This window comes from Halyomorpha halys, unplaced genomic scaffold, assembly GCF_000696795.3.
Source record: "Halyomorpha halys isolate HHAL.00 unplaced genomic scaffold, Hhal_1.1 Scaffold1348.1, whole genome shotgun sequence".
NCBI lineage: Eukaryota > Metazoa > Arthropoda > Insecta > Hemiptera > Pentatomidae > Halyomorpha > Halyomorpha halys.
This window is the reverse complement of record NW_027115660.1, coordinates 50,001-65,687: the sequence shown is the minus strand read 5'-3', so window position 1 is coordinate 65,687 and position 15,687 is coordinate 50,001. Positions and strand designations below refer to the sequence as shown.

General features: G+C 31.2%; 1 protein-coding gene across 1 annotated transcript; it reads right to left on the bottom strand.

Annotated features, from left to right (window-relative positions):
• Positions 1–1,804: 1,804 nt before the first annotated feature.
• Nsun5 (Nop2/Sun-like domain containing protein 5) lies at positions 1,805–13,531 on the bottom strand. Its single transcript, XM_014434323.3, has 8 exons — positions 13,384–13,531; positions 13,059–13,159; positions 12,193–12,442; positions 8,401–8,654; positions 5,196–5,311; positions 4,946–5,121; positions 2,886–3,225; positions 1,805–2,168 (listed from the first exon to the last, which is right to left on the bottom strand). The coding sequence occupies exons 2-8, from the start codon at positions 13,149–13,151 to the stop codon at positions 1,955–1,957; spliced, it is 1,443 nt and encodes a 480-aa protein (XP_014289809.1). The 5' UTR covers positions 13,152–13,159; positions 13,384–13,531; the 3' UTR covers positions 1,805–1,954.
• Between the last annotated feature and the right edge of the window lie 2,156 nt (positions 13,532–15,687).

Sequence of the window (15,687 nt, the reverse complement as noted above, 5' to 3'; positions counted from 1 at the left end):
TCTGCATGCTATCGAAATTTATTAAATACCTATATGGATGGCCCAAGAATACCCCAAAACTATATAGTTCGACTCGAGACAGGTAGAAGTCCATTAAGTTCAAAAGTAATTACAAACATCATCAACTCGTCCAAACTGTCATTAATGTCAGAAAAGAGACTCCCAAAACTATGTTTCAACAGACCAAAGATGTTAGATGCAGAAAACCCTGACGTAGAATACAATTGGGTCTCACAACTCAATATGATAGCCCACCAATATGGATGTAGAAATGAGTTCAATAGTGAAAACAGAATACTGAGATATAAAGGCGATGTTCTTGAACCACAACTTCTCAACTGATATCAATAGAGCATTGAACTCAAACATCAACCCCATATACCAATCACTCTGCAGTTTTAACCTACTCAAACCTGAAGTATGTTTAACATATAGGTTAAATTAAAAAAAAAAATAAGGTGCATCAACCAACTAAGAGTAGGAAACCGGGAGCATATCAAACTACACCCGGGAAGCAAAACCATCACTTTTTCACCATCACCAAGGAACTCTGTCCATTCTGCAAAAATTATTTCAATAATAGTTTGTACCACATCCTCCTACATTGTCCAACCTTTGAAGAAAATAGACAATATATCTTAAAGCCACCCATATCCGTATCTTACAACTTACAAAACATTGAAAATATATTGAACATTGATAGTGAAGCCAAATTGAACAGACTATGTATTTACATTGTAACAATACGTAATAAGTTTAATTTTGTATGTGATATATAAATTCTATTATGTAAATACTTTTCGAAGCTAATTAATATCTTCATTTATATCACTCTTTCGTTTATTTAAAAGAATTCTCATTATTTTAAGTTAAATATAATGGAGCAATGAATATTATGATAATAGTTGTGTATTATCAAATCTGTTTTTTTTTGTTTTGTTTATTGTTTTGTTATAGAGAACTTGTTTTATCTTTTGCTTATTGTTTTTGTAATGGAGCAATAGACTCAGGTTTTGTATTATAATTGTATATCGTATTATGAATTTGTACAAGATTTTGTCCTTCAAAAATAAAATCATATCTATCAAGATGTAAGTATCTAATAATGATTTTGTATTATTAATTTTGATAACGTAATAAAATAACTTATAACATTGTTGAAGATTCTCTGAGGCCATAGTTTCGAGACTCCTCACTCATCATGCCTACTGATTTACAGGATATTTCAATAACATGGCGAAAAATATTGCAGCGAACAATAGCTTCACAATCATATTTAAATTCAATGATAAAATAAATATAACCTAGTAACACTCCGTTTTTTAAATGTTATCAATCCCCTCAAATACAATTTAACCTAATGAATGAAGTTTATATTTTTTTATAAAGTAGATTTGACTATAATTCTGGTTTTCTCTACTGTAATAAAAAATTTCTAAGATTAATTTAGTCATGTTAAGAATTAATTAGTTTAAAAAAATATGTTAATTCCTTAGACCAACCATTAGCTACCTCAGTATCTCCCACACAATAGTTACCAAAATGAAATTAGTATTGTGCATGATGGTAAACTGAAGCTACTACTATACCATGGATGGTTATGACTGCAGAGTGAAATATACTGACCCACACTTCCATTTTCATTTATACATATTGATTAAAAATGTTTGTTCACAGGATTTAGTAACCTTTATTTTTTTTTAAGAAAGGAAGGTGGGTAGCGTAAGTTGTGAATACAGGTTACTAATCTGTTCTATGCAAAGTGAGAAACATCTAAGTTGTAATAAAAGAAAAAATATGTATATATAATTTCATAAAATTGTTTTGATATAAAATTAATTTACAGAAGTTGAGATTTTCTCTTCATATTTACATTTTTCATGGAGTTAAAGTAAATAATTTTTGCTTTGTGCCCTTTGAAAATATTTCCCTGCAAAACAATAGTCTTAAAATTTCAATTTTTTACATTCAGACTTTTACCAGAAGTTTTTTTCTTTCTTTTATTCTTATTGGATTTTTTTTTCATTTTTAAAACTAAAGTATCAGCCAATTCATTGGTAGTGTTCTTTTTATCATTATCTTCTGTTGGAGATTCATTTGTGTCCATGAAAGTGGAAATATTTCCTTCTGTTGAAATATCCCAACATGGTTTTTTCAAAGGTACTGACCTGAAACACAAATAAGCCCATGTAAACAAGTTTTAAAAACTGTCAAATTTTTTAAAACAATAAATATACTCTGCCCTGATCAAGATATGAAATTTTGACTTCATGCTTAGGTTACCTAATCAAACCAAATTTAGACTCTACAAAACGATAATACGCCCAGTTCTCACTAACGGATCTTAAGCTGATGCAAAAAGACCACTCATTTTTGAGAGAAAAATACTGTGAAGAGTCTTTAGTCCAGTCAAAGAAGTCAATACCTTCAGAAGAAGTAAAAAATTGGGACTCTACAAAAATGATTGGATAGCTCTTACACAGGATAGAAAAGGATGGTAGAAGTTTCAGGAGGTTGATCCCTGATTCAGAAATGGATTGTTGTGCCATATATGTTATGTCATTATGAAAATTATTCCAAGGGCTTTCAAGATCACAAACTTAGCTTAAAACTACTCTTATTAAACAAAAAAAATATAAATAAGAAAGATCTTTTTTTCTAATTAATGGAAAGTTGAATGATATTAGAATATGCTATACGTGTGTAACACTATAAGACTAAGAGTAATTTAAAACTTTTGAAGGTGGCTCTAAATAAACTTATATTATAGTATATCAATTTAAATTGTCATTAAACATTTTTTACTTACTTTTTGTAATTGAAAATCATTACCAAGATTATTAAAATTTTAAATAAAATTATATATCAGCTGTCTATCAACAAACCTTTCAAAAAGAGCAACAAAAAACCCATTAGTGAGATCCTGTTGAGGTGATGTTCTTAATACAAAAGGAGAACAGGGGTATTTTCCTTTCCCAAGACTAAATGAACCCTTGAATGTGGATGTCAAAGGAACAAGATGGAATCCTTGTTCTTTAGCGATTTCAAGGCACTCAGAGACAACTTCTTCATTTTCTTCTTCAGTTATAGAGCAAGTAGAGTAAACTACTCTACGAACACATGAGAAATTCATTAATGCATGTTTAAGGAGCATTACTTGGAGGTTATGTAGTTTTTGCAAACGTGTTTCAGATGCAACATGTTTTATCAAGGCATTTGACATCCCTACAACAAATGCAAATTCATGTGTTGGAATTAATTAATGAAAAAAAAAAGAAGCATATCACATAAAAAAAACACAAAGCTTTTTACACAAAATTCACAAAAAATTTCTATAACAAACACTTTTACAAAGTGATCAAGTCATGATTAAAATTTAACCAGCAAGTTTTTCTTTTAGACTTGTGGAAAGTCAGTCTCAAATAAATGTTACTAATAGCAAGGACAACTTTACATCCTTCCCTATATTTTTATAAATTTAGGGTTTAGCTTTCATATATCTATTTTAATGGGGTTTATAAAAAAAAAATTACCGTTTTTCAACCAAATATCTATAATGTTATTTCTTTGATATAAAATACAATTAATACCCAAAGTATAGTCCATTGTTACCGACCGTTGTAAGCCAATTGCTCGATACCATTCTTTGGGATGGCTGTCAAAGAACTCTTGGACTACAATTTCAACTTCCACAAAATTATCAAGTTTTTTTCCTTGAGGGAAATGGACCATGGATCAAAATAAGTAATAATCCGATGATGTGAGGTCTGGACTATATGGTGGATGAGGCAGGAGTTCGAACCCATGAAGTTCTTTAAACTTTTCTTTGATGTGAAATGTGAGGATGAGCATTATCTTCTTGGAATAAAACTCCTTTTCGGTTGATCAAAGCAGGATAACGCTCTGAAAACTTTGCATTCAATGTTTCCAATTGTTCGCAGTAGAGTTCTGAATTCATAGAGCAGTCATCAGGAACAAAACCATGGATTTTTTTTTCAAATTGCCCCCTCGCAGCAACCTGAAAAGCAGACCACAATCTAGCCATTGCTCATGGGTATTTAGATTTTGCCAGTAAACCAACTTTTTATCAGAGGTGACAATCTTCCAGTAAAATCTCATACCAAAAGGGTTTTTCAATAAATTTTCACAAATTTATAACCTTATAGCTGATTGCTCAGGCGTCAGTTTGTGAGGGACCAGTCTACTGCTCTTTTTCACCTCCCCCATGCAGAGTAGATGACGACGAACAATATCTTTCAACACACCACACTCCCTGGCAAGTTTAAGAGTACTTGTGGACAGATTTGACTCAACAGCTTCCTGCAGAACCTTATCAATATATATTAATGATCGCTTGGAGCCCTTCTTCTTTTCCAACATCGTATCTCCACTGCTAAATTTTTCAAACCAATGCCGCACAGTACACTGATCAAGGACATCTTCCCCTTCATATTTAACAATTTCACGAGTTGCTCCAGCTGCTGTGAAATTTTTTTCCAGTAATGCCTTAAAATTACAAGAATTTCGTAGGACACCGTCATGTTTCTTCTTTTAAACAAATAACAAAACTGAGGCTTTTTTGAAAAGTCTAATGGGATTAAAGAAGCTTAGAGAATCCTCTGAAGGGATTACTAAGTGTTGGTAAGTATTAAATAGGATTAAAATATTTAGTCCTTTGAAATATTTATTTTGATAAAACAGTAATTTTTTTTTTTTTTTATGCACCCGATAATAATGCAATTAAATATATACACTATAAGTTTTTAATAGCTGAAACCTCAAGCTTTGATTTGAGTTGGTATTTATTTTTGATTTTATAAAGATTGCACAAGGTTCTGACAACAGGAGTCTAATTATTAGTCTTTATCGATTTTAATGATCTCTTAGGATTAGCTTCAATACATAAATATGTATTTAAAAATAATAAATATATATTTTTTGCTACCTGTTCCTGAACATGGTGCATCCAGGATAATATACTCCACATTTGGACAATCATCTTCTTTAACTTTTAAAACATCTATATTCAGAGTAGTGCAACAGTCTTCAAGGTTGAATAGCTTAACTGTGTTATTTAATATTTTGAATCTTTCTTTATTAATGTCAACCGAATAGATTCTCCTAAAAATATTTCAACACTATGTAGGAATAATTTCACATGAGACACCAATTGTTCATATTTAGTAAGTATTTACCCTAATTTTGAAATGTAGGCAGCAGCATGCTGGGTTTTATAACCAGGTGCAGCACACATATCTAAAATGGTAGATCCTGGTAGTGGAGCAAGTAAAGGTAGCACTAAGCAACTTGACTGTCAAAAAAGAAAACACAACTGAAGGTTATTAATAATTTAAAATAAAATTGTATTTAAAGATTTAATTAAAAAAATAAATTATTAATTATCAATCAAAATGATAAAGGAAAAATAGTTTTAGAACCTCTTTAAACCCACAATTGTATAACATAAAACAATTACATAAATGAAATGAAATTTGTACCACTAAATCCCATGAAGTATCAGGGATTCAGTACTTTGTAAGGAAGTACTGTTTCTTGAATAACGGTTGCGCAAGGAGGTGATTTGATCATGATCATACTCAACCGACAGATTTTTCCCTAAGTAAGGGTACCAACTTTATGAGGTAGATGTATCCCAGAGGATTTCCTAAACCAACAGAGTTGACTCATGGCTACGGTAACAGAATAAATAAATATATATATATATCATCTGTGGTGCTACAACTCTTGTAATGCCAATCCTCTCTAATGGTTGCCGCTGTTCTCCAATTGCGGATTCCCAAGACAATCAGACATCCGCTGCCACTTCATCGATCCATCGAAGCTGGGGTCTTTCGACTCTCCTTGTCCCATATATCCTTTCGTCCAGGATCATCCTAGGAATCTGATTTGGGGTCATTCTTAATACATGGCCTGCCCACCAAAGGGGATCACTTTGATCACCCTTAGAATATCCGGGTTCTTATGGAGGCCTGCTAGTTCAGTATTTGTTCTCATCTTCCAGATCCCATCAGCACAAACCGGGCCATAAATTTTCCTCAATATTCTCCTCTCGAACCTCAGGAGAAGGGCTTCCTGTGACCTGGGTAGTGTCCAGCATTCGGAGGCATAAGTGAGAACTAATCTCACCTGGGTCTTATACAGCTGTATCTTAGTGTTTTGGGAGATAGCCCAGCTTCTGAAATATTTCAGTAAGCCAAAATAGCATTTATTTGCAGACATAATTCTGCGATGTATTTCTGCTTTAATGTCATTATCCTTGTTTACTTGCGATCCAAGATAGCTGAACTCCTTCACCCTTTCAAATGAAATATATATATAGTGTATATCTGTTGAAGACAGATTTACTGAATTGGCCCTATCGAATGATTGACTTATTATGAAAGGGGAACATGTCCTAAAAACTAAATTTCACTGCATATCCTAAAAATTCTTTACTTGCGATTAAATAGAATCGTTATAGAAAACTGATGGCATTGATATGTAACAGAAAATATTGTATTAATGTCTGCCAAACTGCTAAAAATAAAATATATGTTTTTAATGAACGTAAAACATATATTTTTTCAAAGAAATGGCTACTCATTTGTAATATAACCAATTAGAGATAATTTTAAAGATAAGCCATCAGAAAATATGTTTTCCTGTATCCCTCTGGTAAGTTAAAATAAGATCCATACAACAGAGGGATGGTCAGTTATATATAGAATCATTTTAAAACTATTTAAGTTTAGTAGTACTCATAAAAAATCTCAATTAAATTATTTTTAGCTTAAGGTGTAGGTTTTTAAATAAAGTTTTTTTTAAATCTCTGGGCGAGTAATAAATAAATGTCAGCTAAGATCTAAGTAGCAATAGTGAAATGAAATGAAAATGAAAAAATATTATTATTCTTGGACATACGTCCCCGGAAAATAGATAGATGGTTCATACATTATGATTATTTGTCTGGCAAACATTTAAAAGTTTCCAGGAAGAAAAATAAAATTACCTTGAGATCTTGGCTTAACTACTGTTTGTAATGTTAATCAATATGTATGCCTATTGTTATTGTTCACAATCATGCGGAGGTTTGATTATGTAATAAGTGAAGGAATAGGTGACATTTAAAGGGGAGAATGGATGAGGACTGGCGAATGGAGATGGGAAGAGAATTCCAGAAGGAGGTTGCAGGTAAACACAAGATTTGCTGAAGGAGGCAGTTCTATAGGAGGGTATATATAAATCAATCGGTTAGGATCTAGTGTTAAATGAATGGATGGATAAACGAAGAGTGAGGAGATCAAGGATATAGGTAGGCTTTTTGATTTTAAGAACTTGGAATAGGAAAACACCAAGGAGGTATTGCCTTCGGGAGGCCACTTCAACTCGGTATACTAACAGGAGACATGAGAGGACAAAACCCAAAGATAATTGTCGAAGCAATTCATGAATCTCTTCAGTTTCGTCTCTACACCAGCAGATAGACCTCTGTAGACCAAGGAATCTTAGTGGGGAAAACTAAAGAGGATACTAGGAGGTGACGGGTGTCCTGAGGAATGGAATCACGGAATTTCTGGAGTAGAGTTACTGATTTGCGTGTTGCGATTTGGAAAATATGATTATTCCAGGAGAGATGTTGTTTGAAGGTGACTCCAAGGTTTTTTATTGTACAATAGAAGTGAATCGATTGGTTGTTAAGGAAGAGTAAGGGAGGGAATAAACGAGGTACTTGGGACCTCCAAGAATAGACTTGGTTTTTAAGCATTCAAGTACATATTGATAATGTTCAATAATGTGAAGCAGCAGAGTAAAGTGCAGTGTTATCTCCTGGGCCCAGGTTCAAATCTGACTGTAGTAGATAATTATTTATTCTGTTACTTTACCCATGAGTCAATCTTCAGGGTTAACAAGCATTTATTAGGGAACCCCAAACTTTATAAAGTGGGTACGCTTAATTGGCGAAACAACGTGCAAGTTGAGCATGATCATGGACTAATTACAAGTACAATAGTTGTTTAAGAAACATAACTTTCTTACAAAGTACTCAACCCCTGATCCTTCATGGGTTGTAGTGGTATTTTGTTTTATAGTTCAATGATTTTACAGTTTAAATGATACTTTGCAGTTATTTGTCGTAAAACTATAACCGTAAGCATGTATTACTTGAAAATATGTCATTCCATTAAATGCACTGTGATCCTATTTAATCGTAACATTAAATCCACAAAACTTTAATTTAGAGATGGGTTGATGAATTTATCTTTGGTAAACATTCATACACACAAAATCATGATTGCAACTTAATTCTATATTAGTTATTTATTTCATTACTCAAAAAAGTCATCTAACATTTACTTTGATTTAGAAATTAAACGTTTCCATCCTTTTACATTTACATACCTTATCTTGACGAATAAGTTGGTTTTGGGCGAACTGTTGGAGCCTTGCATTATGCTTAAACACAAGAAGATTTGGAATATGAAAATCATTCATGAACTCATTATCTTTCAATTGTTTAACTTTTTCTAAAAAGCTTTCATAAGTTTTTGGGGATTCAATGTTTTGGAAATTATGCTTTTTAAGCATCTCGGTACATTGTATAATGGTGAACAATTCCAAATTTATCCTTACATATCTTGCTACATTAACTTCATCTAAAAAAAAAAAAAGACAAGTGTTTTTAGGAACAATTAAAAATTAAATAGTAACAATTTTTTATAAACATTCAATTTAAATAGTGCTTAATAAGTAAGAGCTCTTTAAATTCTTTTCTCTATTACCATGGATTCAAAATTCAATGTAAATTAACTATATTACTCAATCAGTCATTTAAGAAACATCATATCTCCAAAAAAGTAAACTCGAATAAAAAGTGAGAAAAAAACTTGTACTTTATGAATTTTTCAATGTATACATTTAGGAACCGGTAAACAGATTTATTGAAAAAAAAAAAAAAAATTAGACACATCAAATGTAAAAATAGGATTTTAACACTAGTGACAATGTATTATTTTCATAATTTTTCAATATACTTCTTTATTTTTCATTTCCAATAGTTGGTCAGTTGAAAATTTTGGAGTAAAATCACCAGTATGGGTGATCCTTTAGAAATATAGGCTTTTAGTTTTTTGAGATCACTGAAGTTTTTACGACTGTACACAATGCTCTGGATAAGCACAGATTTTAGAAAGTTCTGGAGAGCTGATAGATGTTTTTATGAAAGCCGATTTCAGATACTCCATCAATGTTATATTTAGCTTAAACTTCACCCAAATATTTGTTGGAGTATATCATATCTGCTTAATGAAATTGGAGCTGTCGAAATAGCTCTCGTCAATCAATCAACACATTGTTTTGTAGAACAGTGGCTACATTAAGGACTTAAAATCCTTCACTTATTCACTATACAGAAGTTTTACTTGAAATTTGTCTAATTGAATGAGTCATTGGTTCTACACATTGTTCAATTGTGAAAATCATAATATTTTTCATTCATTGTGTCAAATTGTCCTATTTCTATCAAGGCTAAGAATTGCCTTACTGCAACATTTTTGTTTTATTCTGCCACAGCATCAGGAAAAACATATCGTTTGCATCAAGAACATAATCAATGAATGAAAATAAACAAGTACCATTACGGCCTTTCTTTGCCAAACTATAGTGATACACATATAATTTTGCTTTATTACTTTTGATATCACAAATATTATTAAAAACATGTAATATTGACTGCTGCATATAAAATACATGCACTGATATTTCTGAAAATTAAAGATTTTGTAAGTTCATACATATTCCAGCTAATTTACTATCTCTTTCTCTCTCTGATTTGTTAATTATCTGTTAAAAGTTGCTAGTTCTTCTTTTATGAAAAAACAGCTCAGCAGCGTAAGCTTTTTGGGCACATCATTCAAGAATGGGCTCTTGATCTTAACTGAGAGCTCCTCACATTTGCAGCACAAATCAATTTGAGGCCTGTCTAAAGTTAAATCAAAATGTTCTTTAAATATTTTTTAGGTGGAACTTATGTCAAGACTTGATCACAAGATTTTTTCACATTGAGTTTCGTTTAATTTAAGTATTTATTGGACCTACATATTCAGAATTAGTTCTTTGGAATTCTCTGCAGAATACATTCCTATCTTCACCTAAAGACGGCCAGTTTTGTAATTCTTTAATTGACAAAATATTTTTAAATACTAAGCCAAACAAACTTTCAAAAGAAAAATATCCTACTTACCTTAGGACCTTTTAAAATCGTAAACCAAAAGGCCCTTTATTTACAAACCATTGACCCAGAATTAGACAAGTGGTCTTATGATATAATGGAAGGAAAGAGATGACAAAAGATGTAAACAAATTTCATGCACCAATGCTATGTCCACTACAAACTGAAAGCCATTTGAGAAATAACACATCTCAGAGAAATGGAGATGAAGTATATCTGTAATAATTGTTTAAATTGTACATACTTATCCAAATGAACAATAATTAGATACGTTTTTAGCATAGAATAGTGAGCTGAAATGACTCTGAAATAAAATCCCATATTATTTTCTTAAACAGCTTAATTTTTTATAATTTTAATTTTTATTTAATGGATAAATTTAAATATTTATGTATTTTGTACAGGTTTTAACGAAAAGCTAAGCAATTAGTTTATATAAAGTTATTCCACTAAACCAAGGATTCAATAAAACTAAGCAATTAAGTTTTTAAAGTTATTCCATAAAACCAAGGCTTTATTATTATTTTTATTTTAAAGTGTAATGCTCCATGTTTTATAAAAATCTTTATTTTTAATATCTAAATACAATAATTAACTGGAAATAAAGTGCAAACTGACTAATTTTATAACTATGAAATAACAAGCATTATCAGTGTCTATCACACTTGATAGGCAATGACAATTTATATTTCAGAAAGTAAAAAAAAAAAAAAAGACAGAAAAGTACTTATCACACTTTACTATACCATAAATCTACTATACAAACCTTAGGACCACCTTCCTCTGGAAAAGCCAAGGACTCAAAGATAGTGAATTATTACTGTTAGTTACATAAAATTAATCCACAAGTAAAAATTATTTCCAATCTACCAACTACAACAGGATGATTGTTCCAGATTATTGTCTTTCACATTATTGTTCAGATGATCAGAGAAATGAATGAACACGGAAAATTTAAACTAAAAATCGTAGTAATCAATTATAATTTTAATGGAATGAGCTGGATCTGTTTTGTACAATGATGGAAAATTAATTTTAATCAATATATAGTCCTCCATTTAAGTTCTTTTAAAAATATTCATACTGACAATAAGAAGTTGTAAATGTTAGTAATTAATAGTGTTAATCTTATTTTCTGAAGGTTGTCATTGAAATGTTCTTAGAAATGAATTTTATAAGCTATATTCAGAAAAATTATATTACTTCCTAATTAAGTACTGTACTCTAAGACTTTATGAGTTAAACACTTATTTCTTTATATGAACAAATCATAAAATATTCAATTTGGTGATTTTCTGTAACACATAAATTAATAAAATGATATAAAAATAAAATAACGAAGTTTTAAAATATTTTATTTGACTTACAATAATAACAGTAAAGGAGGAATGTTTTAATATACAGAAAATGTATATAAAAATATTTCTAATAACATATTAGATATCAAAGAAACCATTTAGCTTTGTAATATATATTACAGAGACTTAGTTTAATAATGCATTAACAGAAATAATTATTGAATTAATTTCTTAAAACAAAATTGAAGAAGCATATATAAATATGTACACCAATAAATAAATGACACTAGAAGTCCATTCTATCAAGAAATTGACTGCTTAATCTTCTTTTGGTTTTGGTTCTGTTAACGGCTGATTAAATTCATTATCAGCCCGCATTTCATTCACTGCATGTCGGACATACAAGGCTATCACTATGTTAACTACTGCTACTGCAGTCAGGACTGACACAACAGTATTCGAAAAATCTTCAACGTCAAAATATACCTTCATGATATGGCGTGTAGTAAAAAATGCAGCGAATGGCATTGTAAACATAGCCATACTATACAGGAATAAATAGCTTACTACTTCAGTGGTGGTAGCCATTATGAGAGATTATAATTCAATTTACACAGCAGCAAACCTAAAAAAAAATTGAAAGTAGTATATTAAAATAAGGTTTACCTTTGTTTATTGTTTCTTTTTCAAAGCAGCGGAGATGTTTTGAAATAGCCTCATGAAATTTAATGATTTCACCAACAACTGCATTTGATCGCAAGTTCAATATGTTCTTCCGTCTACCCCAGAGAAATTCATATAATAATACTCTTTTCAACCAAGTTATATCAGAAACACCAACTTTCAGCAGTAATTTATCAATAATTTCCTTCTTTTTTACAGAATTAACACACAAGTAATGGAGAGATTTAATTTTCTGCAATTATATCAACAAAATAAAAATTTGCAAAAAGAACTTAGACATGATTGAAAAAACAAGACAATTTTTTTAAAGTGTACCCAGAAAATAATGTCCAAAACTAATGAAAAGTACTTAGTTTTATAACTAATAATTTCCCAATAAAAAAAAAAAAAAAATTGTTCAATTAAGATAGAAATATTCATAAATTGGAGAACTTGAAAAGTATTCATTAAAAACAAAGTACGAACTTAAGAATACCCTATTTTCAAAAACCTAAAGCTTGAATATAATAATTATGAGAGATAGTTGACCATGGATGACTATACGAGAAGATGGTTGGGGATGCGGTCAAAATGAAACACAAATAAGTTGATGTAACTTATTTAATTGTGCTTTCTTCTTCTTAAATATAATAGAAGATACAAAAACGTTGGGTGGTTTTTTGACAACTAATATTCATGGCTTAAGTTATTGATATGAGAACAGCATTATATCTTTGATTTTTTGCCAAAATAATCTCAATTAATTTTAAAACCAATGAGCGAAATATATATAGTCTCTATAAATTTTCAAATTATTAGTTTAACTAAAGCATCAAAATAATATAAAATATCTAAAACAAAGTATATACCTTTTTATTTTTAACAGAAAATAACTTGTTTTTATAGCTCTGGCCACTTTCCGCAGATAGAGCTAATCTTGCCACATTCTCATACAACTCCATGTGACTATCTAAAAAGTAAGATACTTAGACAACTTATTAATAATCACTAAGAAATGCAGTTTATTTAGAGAACTTAATACAGTTTACTAATGTTTATTACTCATATTGTGTTTCCAGATTTTATTTAGTTTATAGAAATCAGTGAATATCTTAAACACTATAAGTTACTTTTTTTAACGCTGACATAAAACAATTTATATGAAATTTATTTAAAATATAATTAAACTAATACCTAACACAGTTTTTTCATTTGTCACTTATTTTAAATAAGACACTCCTATACTTCACATTCAGAGACCAATTAGACAATAAACATAGATCGACTATCGATACAAAAATGATGGAACGTTAAAGAACTTCAGAGTTACCAAATACACTTCAGAAAAGAAGAATTTACGTCTATAAATATTAAATGGGATCGAGAAACATTTCTCTAAAGTAAACTGTGGAAGAGTTGAGATTTTTTTCATAATTAGTGTTGCTTTAATAGTTTTTGGGTTCACTGGACTGTTATTTCGAACTTTTTTTTCTGGTTTGCTAACAGAATTTTGAAATCTTGAGCCGTCTCTATCACCTTTCTCCATCTGTATTAGTCTATATATCTTTATATTATTATTAGTCTATATATCTGTATTACCCAGTCTTCAGCCGCACCCTTTTTTATTCTGTAAGTTATGACCTCCCCTTTGGTCTAATTTCTACTAAGTAGATGTTCATAGTTCTGACAAAAGAGGTGATATGTTGGGTGTCTCTTGCTACATATTCCGTCCTTTGTGACCCTTTGCCTTCGTATCAAGGCACTTGACTACTGAGTTTCGAAGATTGCTACCTCATTCTTCTTTCTTCTCCAAAAATCTAATCCCCTGTCCCTTTTTGGTTTCTCTATCCCTCAGAATACTTTACATTCAACTTTTTCCCAAGGGTTCTCGTAAGAAACCATAATTCATTGCCATTCATCCCTAAGGGTTGTAAGCTTGAACTGTATATTCGTAGTTTGAGCTTTTGTGAAATATTTTTTGACCTTAGGATATGGTCTACTGAAAAAAAGTCTTTCGTACTAAGGATGCTTTGGTCGATTCCACTGAGCTGGTTATCAATGGTGGTTACTTTGGTTCCAAAGTATTTGAAGTTATTACTATGTTCTGATATATTTGAAGCTACTACTATGATTTCGAGACATTTCAGGAGGGTTTGATTTCTCAATCCACACGTTTTCTCCTACGTGTATACTCCAGCCTCCAATCATAAGATTTAATTTATTTTGGATTGCTGAAAGCCTGTCTTACACTGCGATCAGTGAAAAGGCTGGAATATTTTTTGCTTTCTATCCTGGACCATTACTAACTACTATCGGCGCATGCGAGGTATTTGGGTATCATTTATAAGTTTATTTCACCCAGCGATCTTTACAATGCCCGCATTATCCTCTCTTATGCCAGAATAGTATTTGATGTTATGGATTGTACAGGTCATTTTATTCAAAAAATCAACCAATTAATTAATTACTATTTCTAAATGTTTATTAATAACAATTAAATTACATTTTTTATTCAATTGTAAAAAGCAGAAAGAACAAAAAAATACATTTACTGTATAGCTTATTATATAGGTAATAATCAAAAAGTTATTGGTGGCTAAGTGTTAAGTCCGAGGGAATATTGCACAGTTCTGTGGAACTAGCAGCAGGGAAATAGAAGATCATGTGTCTACAAGAAAAGTTTGACCTGAAGTGTTTTCTTGTTGAAAATGTGGTGGTAAGGTTGATTTTTTATCTTGGAAACTGATTGGCGCAAGATCTATTCTAGAAGCTGTCAGGGATATCCCGTTGTCTCAATAGGAGTTGTTCCTGATATGCTTTGTCTTTAGTTGAGTTGGACTTAGTTGTGTGGATCTTGACTGTAATGTTATGTTGGCTGAGTTTGAAGAATGGTTGATTGTATGAGCTGCAAGGTGGTGATAATCAGAAATGTGGCGTTTATTGCTGCTTCGAAGTCCTGTGGTTAAGGGGTGAACTTTTTTCTGGGTGAAATCAAAACGAGATACTGATAGTGTCCGAGAGATGAATCAGCTGCGAGCCAAAGTATGAACCTTTAGGCACCGCATCTGGATACCAGGGACGAAGGAATGAGCTTCTAGTCTTTGTGGAAAGAAACATTCCGTAAGTAGAAAGCCTATGAAGCCTCGGTTTGAAAGGTAGGGACACAAGAGGAGCGTATGAACCACCGATTCTTACGAGGTGAAGAGTGATGAACTTTTGTACATCAATCATTAAAGAGAAAAAAAGCCAAAGGTAACTAAGAGAGACTAAATAAACTACTGTATTTTCTATATGGCCTTAGTGGTGGTATTGTGAACAACTAGATAGATTTCTCGGGTGTATCCAGACCAAATAATGTGAATGGGAAACGAATGGGAGATTAAAGGCATTCCATGTATCACTTTTTACCTTATGTGTGAACATTTTACAATTTTCTCTCTTACAATGAAAGCCTATTGTACAAGATACAATTGTATCTTCAGGCACGAGAGGAAGAAG

Bases quoted from the DNA above. Each gene is read 5' to 3' on its own strand.
- Nsun5 (XM_014434323.3), bottom strand. From the start codon at position 13,151: ATGGAGTTGTATGAGAATGTGGCAAGATTAGCTCTATCTGCGGAAAGT. The intron at 5,312-8,400 runs GTATGTAAATGT...CTTTTTTGACAG, and splicing joins AACTTATTCGTCAAGATAAG to TCAAGTTGCTTAGTGCTACC. The intron at 5,122-5,195 runs GTAAATACTTAC...AAATATTTTTAG, and splicing joins GCCTACATTTCAAAATTAGG to GAGAATCTATTCGGTTGACA.